Source organism: Oncorhynchus mykiss, chromosome 23 (assembly GCF_013265735.2).
Source record: "Oncorhynchus mykiss isolate Arlee chromosome 23, USDA_OmykA_1.1, whole genome shotgun sequence".
Taxonomy (NCBI): Eukaryota; Metazoa; Chordata; class Actinopteri; order Salmoniformes; family Salmonidae; genus Oncorhynchus; species Oncorhynchus mykiss.
This window is the reverse complement of record NC_048587.1, coordinates 18,083,729-18,094,473: the sequence shown is the minus strand read 5'-3', so window position 1 is coordinate 18,094,473 and position 10,745 is coordinate 18,083,729. Positions and strand designations below refer to the sequence as shown.

The 10,745-nt window shown below is 46.1% G+C and overlaps 1 protein-coding gene across 4 annotated transcripts in view; it reads left to right on the top strand.

Annotated features, from left to right (window-relative positions):
* LOC110502375 (ninein-like protein) overlaps nt 1-10,533 on the top strand; it is a 43,922-nt gene extending 33,389 nt beyond the window's left edge. For 2 of the 4 annotated variants that reach the window (XM_036959928.1, XM_036959927.1), the window contains exons 16-28: nt 1-94; nt 306-673; nt 905-2,344; nt 3,330-3,434; nt 3,565-3,634; nt 3,811-4,095; nt 5,602-5,715; nt 5,827-5,973; nt 6,106-6,255; nt 7,758-7,871; nt 8,189-8,398; nt 8,472-8,585; nt 8,679-10,533. The exon at nt 1-94 is cut by the window's left edge and continues 31 nt beyond it. In XM_036959928.1, coding sequence (XP_036815823.1) covers nt 1-94; nt 306-673; nt 905-2,344; nt 3,330-3,434; nt 3,565-3,634; nt 3,811-4,095; nt 5,602-5,715; nt 5,827-5,973; nt 6,106-6,255; nt 7,758-7,871; nt 8,189-8,398; nt 8,472-8,585; nt 8,679-8,870 — 3,403 coding nt within the window. In that variant the 3' untranslated portion in view covers nt 8,871-10,533. The remainder of the gene's footprint in view (nt 95-305; nt 674-904; nt 2,345-3,329; nt 3,435-3,564; nt 3,635-3,810; nt 4,096-5,601; nt 5,716-5,826; nt 5,974-6,105; nt 6,256-7,757; nt 7,872-8,188; nt 8,399-8,471; nt 8,586-8,678) is intronic. The other 2 variants (XM_036959929.1, XM_036959930.1) reach the window with 2 other exon arrangements.
* Nucleotides 10,534-10,745: the final 212 nt, after the last annotated feature.

Below are 10,745 nucleotides of genomic sequence, written 5' to 3'. Positions count from 1 at the left end.
TGTTGTGAGCATTGAGACTGAGATGGCCATGGGACAGCTTAAGGAGAGGCACAGCCAAGAGGTGCAGGACCTGAAGATTGAGTTAGAGACCAAGGTAGAGAGGAGGCGTTGTGACACAGGCTCACGCATTTTTGTATTGTTTTGATTATCGTCTCCTATTTTTTTGTTGTGAAATTAAGAGGTCCAAAATTGTAGGTAATTTGAGTGAAACTAGATGTAAAAAAAAAAAAAAAAAGTCAGTACATGGGAGGTGCATTTTTCAAATTCTGGGATATCCCTGACCCCTCATCATTCTTGCCTCAAAGGTGAACTTCTACGAGCGCAGCCTGGAGCTGATGCGGCAGAACATGGAGGTGGAGAGGAAGGACATCTCTCAGGGCTTCAAGGTGGAGATCAGTGATCTGGAGGAGCAGAAGGCCCAGGTGGAAGAGCAGGTTAAGAGGCTCAGGGAGGAAGTGGAGAAGCTGCAGGCCCAGCTACAGCGCAGCTCCGGGGGCCTGGGAGGGCCAGGCTGGGGCACTGACCAGGAGAGAAGGGCCCAGCGCGAACAGGCAGAGCTGGAGCAGAACTATGCCCGGGAGATCAGTAACCTGGTCCAGAGGCTGACCTCGGAGAAGGACCAGCTGGAGGCTGAGCTGAAACTCAGAATGGACCAGGAAGTGCTGCTCGTAAGGTGGGTGTAGCCAACTTATCTTACTTCCTTGGCCTGTATTTTGTCATTCAACTCAATTAATTTCAAGTTCACATTGTTTTATAGGTTGGCTACCTGTTTCTCATTCAAAATTGTTTAATTTTTTGTGCCAACCGTAGTCCCTACAACTTCATCCCTTTAAGTCATAACACATACACTGGTGTGCAGTTTGTGTGTGTGTGCCTAAGTGAACAGTCTGTGCTATGTAATCAGGAAAGAGGCAGAGCAGCAGGTGTCTCAGATGAAGACACAGCAGGCCCAGCACAGCCTCATGCACCAGCTACGCTGTGAGTGCCTGCAGGAACCGGAGCAGGAGAGGCACAGGGAGAGGCTCCACAGCACAGAGAGGGTGAGTGAGGAGCAGGCCAGGATCTGCAGCCGGGCTGCTGTGGAAAGGAAGAGGCTGGAGGAGGAGCATCAGGAGGAGGTTCTGCAGCTGAAGGAGCACACAGCCAGTCTGCAAAAGCAGGCTGATCTGGCCTCTGAGTCACATATACAGCACAGTCAGTCAGAGGCTAAACTGGAAGAGACTTGCGGTCAGTGTAGTCAACTGCAGGCCAGACTGGAGGTGGTTTGTGCCCAGCTAGAGGAAAGCACTGTGTCTCTGGCGTTTCATGAGACTTTGACCGAGCGCCTGACCTCTGAACAGCAAGCTGTAGAGGAGCTGGGGTTGGTGAGGGATAGAGAGAGAGCGCTCTTCAGTGAGGTGTCTCAGCTAAGCGAGGAGCTGTGTATTCTACGGTCTGAATCTGAGACACTTCTTCAGGACAAAGAAACGTTGGCAGAGAATTGCAGCCGTCTGTCCAGTGCTTTCATACAACAGCAAGTTCAACTGAGGGCCAAAGAGGAAGACACAGCGACCCTGAGGGGGGAGTTGGAGACGGCACGGGTGGCTCTGAGAAACGAATTTGAGCAACGCTCAAGGCAGTCTGCTGAGATGGTCTCCCTGAAGACGGACCGAGCAAAGCTGAAGGAGGAGCTGAGAAAACGCACGACAACCATTGACCGTCTGCAGTCAGATCTTGACTGTGTCACTGAGGAGTTAGACCAATGGAAGAGGGCAGAGGAGAATCTACAGGAAGCCTTGAGGCAGGAACGAACCAAGGTCACACAGATCCAATCCACCCTGGACCGGGAGAGGGAAGAGACGGACAGTCTGAGCCAGGAGAACGCCAACTACATCCGCCTGGCAGACCAACTCTCCAACCAGATCGTAGAAATGGAAACGGAATCATCCAAACTCCGAGACCACATCCAAGAGCTGAAAGCCCAACTGAGTGAAACGTTCAACCTGGTTTCTAATCTAAGGGCCCAGCTAGAGGCCAAATCCACAGAGGTACACCACCTTGTGTCAGATATGAAGCAGATGGCAGGTCTGTTAGAGATGGCGGAAGCCCTGTCTAATAAGCACTATAGGGAAAAGGAGCTGCGGAACACCCAGCTGGAGACCAAGGAGAGTGAGCTGCACTCCCTCAGAGGAAAAGCTGGCAGAATTGTCCAGCTCCAGCAGGCGCTGCTCTCCTCTCGGGCAGAGGTCCACGGGTTGGAGGAGGCCTTTGAGAAGGAGAAAGGCAGGATGAAGGAGCAGCTGGTGGAGATGGAGAAGCTGGTCATGGCTCTGGAGATGGTGATGGACCCTGCCAGTCCACACAGGTTTGTGATGTGCAGGCCGGTCACCAGAAATCAAACCAACCTTCGAACGACTAACCTTCACCTGCCTGATTGCAATGTTTTCTTCCCCAAATATGGAGGCTGAGATTTGAATGACTAATTGCAACCGACCAGCTCTCATCTGAAAGAGATCCTCACCTTTTTCTCTTCAGAAACCTTCTGTCTTGGGCCTCCCGAGTGGCGCAGTGGTCTAAGGCATTGCATCGCAGTGCTAGAGGCGTCACTACAGATCCGGGTTTGATCCTGGGCTGTGTCGCAGTCGGCTAGGAAACCCCTGAGGCGGCGCACAATTGGCCCAGCATCGTCCGGGTTAGGGGAGGGTTTGGCCGGCTGAGATGTCCTTGTCCCATCATGCTCTAGCGACTCCTTGTGGCGGCTGGGTGCATGCACGCTGACTTCAGGTTGCCAGCTGAACAGTGTTTCCTCCGACACATTGATGCGGCTGGCTTCCGGGAGCAGTGTGTCAAGAAGCAGTGCGGCTTGGCGGGTCGTGTTTCGGAGGACGCATGGCTCTAGACCTTCGCCTCTCCCGAGTCCGTACAGGAGTTGCAGCAATGGGACAAGACCGTACCAATTGGATACCATAAAATTGGGGAGAAAAAAGGGGTAAAAAGTACATTTTTTAAAAAATAATAAAATAATAATAAAAAAACTGACTTCAACCATTTCTACACCTCCATCAAACTGTCTGGAATGCATTAACAATTTACTATCTCTCTCTAACGGAATGGTTTTCACCTAGGTGTGCATGCTAGTAGATTTCATTTGTGTGAATAACATTTGTATCATTTGAATGTTTACCTGTCTAATCCCGTGTCCATTTTACTTCACCACAGAAGTGCATTGATTTCACCCAGTTTTATTTGGAACTGAAATGTTAGCGTCAAATTGTAAATTCTTCCCCGAAATTATTACCCAGAAAAATGCATTTGAGGAGAAACTCATATCTCAACTATTTCAATGCTAGATCTCAGCTAGACAAGGTGAACTGTGAGAACAGTGCACTGAAGGACAGATTGGCCATGTTACAGCAGGATGTCCAGAAACTTGAGGTGGAGATTATCCAGAAGAAGTAAGTTGATCCGTCAGTAATGTTGCTGTGAGAAAATGCTCAATTCAGATAGGGCTTACAAATGTCATATTTAAGCTTTATCCTGTCTACACGGCATTGAATCATTCCTTTCCATCTTTGATTCCATCAGAAAGAAACTGGACAAAGTGGAGCAGGAACATGAGAAGAACAGGGAGGAGCAGGAGAGGCATTGCAAAGAGGTTTGTTTTCAAAAGTTGTTTTTTTTTCCATTTTACCATAATCACCCTGCATAGTTCAACTGACCCTTTCAGCCTTATAGATTTTCATAGCCTACATTTGATCAATGGACACATGAACATTCTCAATGACCCAAGACCCAGTCTGATGAGCCCTTCCTCGCTCCCCTCCCGCTCAGAACGCCAAATACCGTGAGGAGCTCCTGGACATGAGCGCCCGGAACCTGCAGCTGAGCAACGAAAACTCTGAGTTGAGCTCCCGTCTCCGTGGCGACCAGGGGGCAGTCCAGATGCTGACAGAGCGGCTGGCGCAGGTGTCCCAGGAGCAGGAGGAGGGGGCGGCCGCAGCCAGGCAGCTCCAGGAGACCTCCACCCAGCAGGAGAGGGAGAGGTTCCACCTGCAGGCAGCCTGGCAGCATGACAAGGAGCTGCTGGAGAGAGAGCTCAACACCACCAAGGAAAAGGTATATATGGGCGACCTTTGGGTCACACACACACACACACACACACACAGTACCAGTCAAAAGTTTGGACACATCTACTCAGTCAAGGGTTTCTTCGTTATTTGTACTATTTTTCTACGTTGTAGAATAATAGTGAAGACATCATGAAATAATAAACGTCTTGTTTTTTCGAGTTGATAGTTTCTGGATTCGACCATATTAATGACCTACGGCTCGTATTTTTGTGTTATGTTATAACTAAGTCTATGATTTGATAGAGCAGTCTGACTGAGCGATGGTAGGCACCAGCAGGCTCGTAAGCATTCATTCAAACAGCACTTTTGTGCGTTTTGCCAGCAGCTCTTCGTTGTGCTTCAAGCATTGCGCTGTTTATGACTTCAAGCCTATCAACTCCCGAGATTAGGCTGGTGTAACCGATGTGAAATGGCTAGCTAGTTAGCGGGGTGCGCGCTAATAGCATTTCAAACGTCACTCGCTCTGAGATTTGGAGTGGTTGTTCGCCTTGCTCTGCATGGGTAACGCTGCTTCGAGGTTGGCTGTTGTCGATGTGTTCCTGGTTCGAGCCCAGGTAGGAGCGAGGAGAGGGATGGAAGCTATACTGTTACACTGGCAATACTAAAGTGCCTATAAGAACATCCAATAGTCAAAGGTTAATGAAATACAAATGGTATAGATATAAATAGTCCTATAATTCCTATAATAACTACAACCTAAAACTTCTTACCTGAGAATATTGAAGACTCATTTTAAGAGGAACCACCAGCTTTCATATGTTCTCATGTTCTGAGCAAGGAACTTAAACGTTAGCTTTCTTACATGGCACTTTCACTTTCTTCTCCAACACTTTGTTTTTGCATTATTTAAACCAAATTGAACATGTTTCATTATTTATTTGATGTATTAAATTAAGTTTAAATAAATAAATAAATAAAAAATCGGCTTTTTTTGGTCCTCCAATAATGGGTATCGGCATTGAAAAATCATAATCTGTCGACCTCTAGTCTGGGCCACTCGAGCATTGAGACTTGTCCCGAAGCCACTCCTGTGTTGTCTTGGCTTTGTGCTTAGGGTTGTTGTCCTGTTGGAAGGTGAACCTTCACCCCAGTCTGAGGTCCTGAGAGCTCTGGAGCAGGTTTTCATCAAGGATCTCTCTGCACTTTGCTCCGTTCATCTTTCCCTCGATCCTGACTAGTTTCCCAGTCCCTGCCGCTGAAAAACATCCCCACAGCATGATGCTGCCACCAGCATGCTTCACTTTAGGGATGGTGTCAGTTTGTGAGTATGCAAACCCACAAGCCACTGCGGCCCCTCGTGATGTGTTCCGTTTGAGTTTCTCCTATCAAAGTTGACCATCCCTGGTCTTGATACAAAGTTTGGTCTAAATTGTGAAGAATGTAAGCCAATTTATTGTTCAGCATTTAAAAAAAAAAAAAAAAAATTTTTGATCGTCTAGCTAACGGGTCTCATTAATGAACCTTGGTTCTTGAATGTTTTGTTTGTTCTTAGCTCCAACGTTTGTCAGAGGTGGAGTCCTCGCTGACCAGCCTGACCCTGAAGCACCAGTGGCTGGAGCAGGATAAGGAGAGGCTGCTGAGGGAGGCAGAGGAGAGGACCCATAAAGTGAGAGAAGGATCTACTTGGCTATAGCATCTCTGTTGGGGGGAGGCTTGTCATCTTCCAAGTACTAAATTCTAGGTTTCCTCTGACTATGTATGAATGTTTTGTTTACAGGTTGAGATGCTCCAGGATTCTCTTCGCTCCGTGGACTCCCAGACAGAGCTGCTTCGTTCCAAACTCCAGGCTGTGGGTCAGGTGAAGACTGATCAGGACCAGGAAGTTGCCAACCACCAGAGGATGCTGCAGGAGGCCCAGGACAAGGTGGGTGACATCCCGACGATGAAAACGTTTAGAAATATCGCCTCACTTTTTGCTGCTCCTGAATTTGCTCTTTAATATAGAGTATTGATACAACAGCTCTGACGGACTTCATTGTTGTGTGCTGATCATCAGGTAAAGGAGCTGGAGGCCAGCATGGGCAGGCTGAGTAGGGAGAAGGAGCAGCTGCGTCTGGCCCAGAAACATCATGAGGAGGAGGCCACCATGGCCCTACAGGAGGAGTGCCAGAGCCTGCGCCTTCGAAACCAGGAGCTGCTCAATGAGGTAGGACTACGTCACTTGCTCCTGAAGCTATTGTTCTTCCTTGTTCAACAACATATAACACTGAGGCAGTTGATGTGATGGGCAGTAAGTTAACATAGTAGCACAGATAGGAGACAGATGGCTCACCGGCTGTATAAATCTGAAGCATCGATTTAGCACTTCTTCTCGCCACCAAATATGGAGATTGAGAGGAAGTCCAGTGGGAGAAGACGGCGCTAGATGGGACTTGGCCAACATTCTGCAAATGTTCTCATTGATGAAACATTCGATCTCAATTCATTTCTGCTCCCAAAACTAGAATCTGTTAATAAGAGTGGGCCAAGTTTTGTAGACTTTACCATTTCTAAAAGTTAAAAAAAATGGCATTGTTTAGGAGTGCAAGGGCGAATTGAGTTATTGCGCACGCACGCACACTTCAGAGTAGGCTTTTCCCTAATGACAATATGCAAATGCATGCTATTACGCACCAATAAGATCTTGCTGGCTTGTGCTTGGCTCTCCACCTCCTTGCTTTTTCAGCCCTTTATGCTTCGCTTGCTCTCAATTGGAAACAACACCGGAGGTGTATCTTGGATCACCAGTGATGTTCCCTCAAAGCTGCGCGCGGCTACGCGCCTCCTCCAGGACTGCCGTGCAGAAGAAATGCCGGGCCCCGCAGACGAATCAACATTATATCAGTTTTTTTAATGCAACAAACCAAAGCAAATTAGTCTGATTTTTGTAGGCAGGGGCAGAGCACTACGGGGTAGCCCACGAGCTGTCTTTCAATCCCCTGCGAGTGAATGCACGTTCAGTTCAGATGTGCACATTTGTCTTTGCTAGTTAGCGAGTTATTAGCCCAGTTATAGATGAGTATAGGTCAGCAATGGGGAGTTACTGCTTCCTACAAGAGAACAACGTGTCGGCTACATTTCAAGCTGCCTTTGAAAAGCCAGTCCGGTAAGAAGCATATGTCTTAATAAAAAGGCGCAATAAGCCAATATGGAGGCTAGCCCTCTGCATTGTCTAATTCTCTGTATAGTAATAATAATACTTATTTATTTTGTAAAGTGGTTTCTTGCGTCATATAACACAATGCAATTTACAGTCACCTATTTGGCCCATGGTGTTGAAGACCAAGTAAAAAAAATCATGAATTAATGTCAAGTCCTTCGTAATGTACTTTTTTAAGTCTCATGCAATGTAAGCTTGCATTGAACACCACATGTAGGCTACTGACCTATATCATAGAAGCCTATTTCTATGTGAAAATGTTATGGGATTTGCTCTTTTGTTTTGTTGGTAGGCCTACATTATGCCTATTGGCTACTGTCTAAAACTGTGTTCACTATAAATGCACGCCGGAAGTTGCACCAAATTCTCACCACGTTCAAGTTTCTGCTAACAAGACCTAAAAGTTGCTCAGTGCCCCAAAAAATGTGAGGGAACATTGGTGACCAGTGTCTTTGGTAGTCTTTCTGAAATGTAGGTTGAAGTTCACGGTTATGCTTTGTTTCCTTCAGGTGTGTCAGCTGCAGGGCCAAGACTTCGAGGTACAGAGTCTGACCCAGGAGTGCTTGACTATGAAGAGCAAACAGGCACAACTGGAGGCTGCTTGGGCGGAGGCACAGGACCAGGTGATTACGCCACACATTTTGGTCAAATCATTTATCAATTTACTTTTGCTGAGGCACCAAATCTCTAAACCGAAAGCAGGTTTGCCAATTTAAACTAAAATTAAGCAACTAACACCATGGTCCAAGTTTGCACTAATCCTCCCCCTCAGGCTTGTGAAAGTTTAGGCTAATTCCTTTCATGAAAATGTCCAAACTCCATTCTTATGTCCTATTGAGTCTATCAGCATGTTTGAGGGGATCCGTTTGAGCAAGAATAGTTTGGGATGCAAATCTGACTACAATGTAGTCAATGCTCAAGCACAGTTTTTTTTGTGCAGGCACTGCGGGCAGAGACAGCCTTGACCCTGGCCCAGGTCCAGCATGCCCAGCAGTTGCAGCAGTTCAGGGAGCAGGCAGGACTGGGGTCTAGGGAGCAGCTGGCACACCTCCAGGCCCAGCTGGCAGAGGAGCGGCGCAGGGGGCAGCAGCTGGAGGAGACCCTCCGCACACAGGCCCAGCAAGCCAGTGCTCAGATGGGCCTGCAGCAGGTACTTCACTGCATCACAGGAAATGTGTATGATGTTGACATGGTCTAAATGCCCTCTCTCTGTTGGTGCTCAGGAGCAATATGAAAAGGTGATGGGGGACATGCAGGAGAGGATGGAGGAGGTGGAGACCAAGCTGAGGAGTGTGCGCATGATTCTGCAGGAGAAGGTCAACCAGCTGAAGGAGCAGGTCAGTTTACCGTTCATATGAGACAAACAGCAGAGTCAGAGAAACATGTCCTGAAAATCGGACTATTTAATTGTGTCCCTTTCCCTCCCACAGCTGGCGAAGAATGCCAAGTTGGACATCATGCTGAAGGACCTGTATGTGGAGAACTCCCAGCTGATGAAGGCACTGCAGGTCACTGAGCAGCGGCAGAAGACTGCTGAGAAAAAGAACTTCATCTTAGAGGAGAAGATTACAGCCCTCAACAAGCTCCTTCGTAAGATCGCCCCTGCCTCCCTCTCGGCGTAGGAGTTCCCTATTACTCAGAACAATGCTACTCCCTGAAATACATTGACATTTGTGAAACAGTTTCCTTAACCTTAGTATAGGGACGACTGTCCCAATGACATGTCTATGCTTAATGTGGCAAGTGGTCCACAATATGATTTTGTACAATCTATAACAAAATCACTGTGCTACACCTTCCTCTTGGGATGGTGGGTTTGACTGCACAGGTTGTGGGTAAGTGGAACAGAATGTTAAGTGTTTTCAGCTACTAGGGTAATATGCATGACTCGTTTTTGTGTGTATATAAAATATATTTTTTTATTTTAATTATATTGAGATTAATACGAGACCCTTTTTTTGTGATGGTCGATCGGAAGTTTCTATGAAGTATTCTCTCTGTAGGGGCAGGTAGTCTGTTAGAAGGTAACGAACAGACTATCCTCCAGCGTCATGCTGTGTTGGTAGGTCTGAGCGTCAATTAGATGTTTTAATGTATAAATAACATTCCAGTTTGATCACCAAACACACTCCATTAAAGTACTTAACTTTACGTTTTGGTCTGTCTGCGATGAATGGTACTGTAAGCGTAAAGCTGAAACCTCTTAGTCACACACATTGAATCACAGAAATGGTTTAGCTACTTGTTTAATAAAGTTATTTATGGTATTTTTAAAGTATCAACCAAAAGCGCAGTACAGTATTTACAAATGTAAAGTTTTGATACACATGCCCTTTTTTATAAAATTTTACAAAAATGTTCAACCCTGATGCACTGCTGTACAGTCAACCTTTTGAGTACTAAAAAAAGGTTGTTGGGACAATGTATTTAGGTAATTATTGTGAAAACACTAACATGCCAGCTGTGGATTTGTCATGCACTACACAATCAATCTAAAACAAAACTGACCAAGTAATACATGTCCTCGAGCTAAGTATGTATTAATTCTTGTTTTTAAAGCACTTTTTCAAAATGGCATGACCTGAAGCAATTGTATCACTCAATGGGTAATCCTCTCTGCCGAAACAAAGGTATGGTATTTGATCCAAGACTCCCTGGTGAATCAACTGCTCACACTTCCATTTTGGCAAAGTGCTGTGGAGACTGAGAAGTTGAGTTTGAGTGTTAATCATGTTCATTGCCTCACAACACATACACACGCAACATGAACACGTTTTTCATGAGCTGAAAAAGCTTCATGCACAAAAAGCATATTTCCAATTTTGTGCACAAGTTTGTTTACATTCCTGTTAGTGAGCGTTTCTCCTTTGCCAAGATAATCCATCCACTTGACAGGTGTGGCATATCAAGAAGCTGATTAAACAGCATGATCATTACGTCTGAGACCAGCCACCCGGACAGCTGATGAAACTCTGGGATTGCACAACTGAAGAATTTCTACACTGTCAGAAACCATCTTAGGGAAGGTCATCTTTGTGCATGTTGTCCTCGTCAGGGTCTTGACCCAACTGCAGTTCAGCGTTGTAACTGACTTCAGTGTGAAAATGCACACCTTCGATGGCCACTGATACGGTGGAGAAGTGTGGTCTTCACGATTAATCCCGATTTCAACTGTACTGGGCAGAAGGCAGACGTGTGGGTTTGCTAATGTCATTGGTATAAAGTATTTTTACTTAAGTAGTTTTGGGGGGTGTCTGTACTTTACTATTTATATTTTTGACAACTTTTACTTCACTACATTTATCAAGAAAATGGTGTACTTTTTACTCCATACATTTTCCCTTGTACCCAAAAGTACTCGTTACATTTTGAATGTAGCAGGACAGGACAATGGTCTAATTCACACACATCTGGCAGACTCACTAAACACACTTTGTTTGTAAATGTCTTGAGTGTTGGAGCTCCTGGCTATCCGTCAATAAAAAATTAATGGTGCT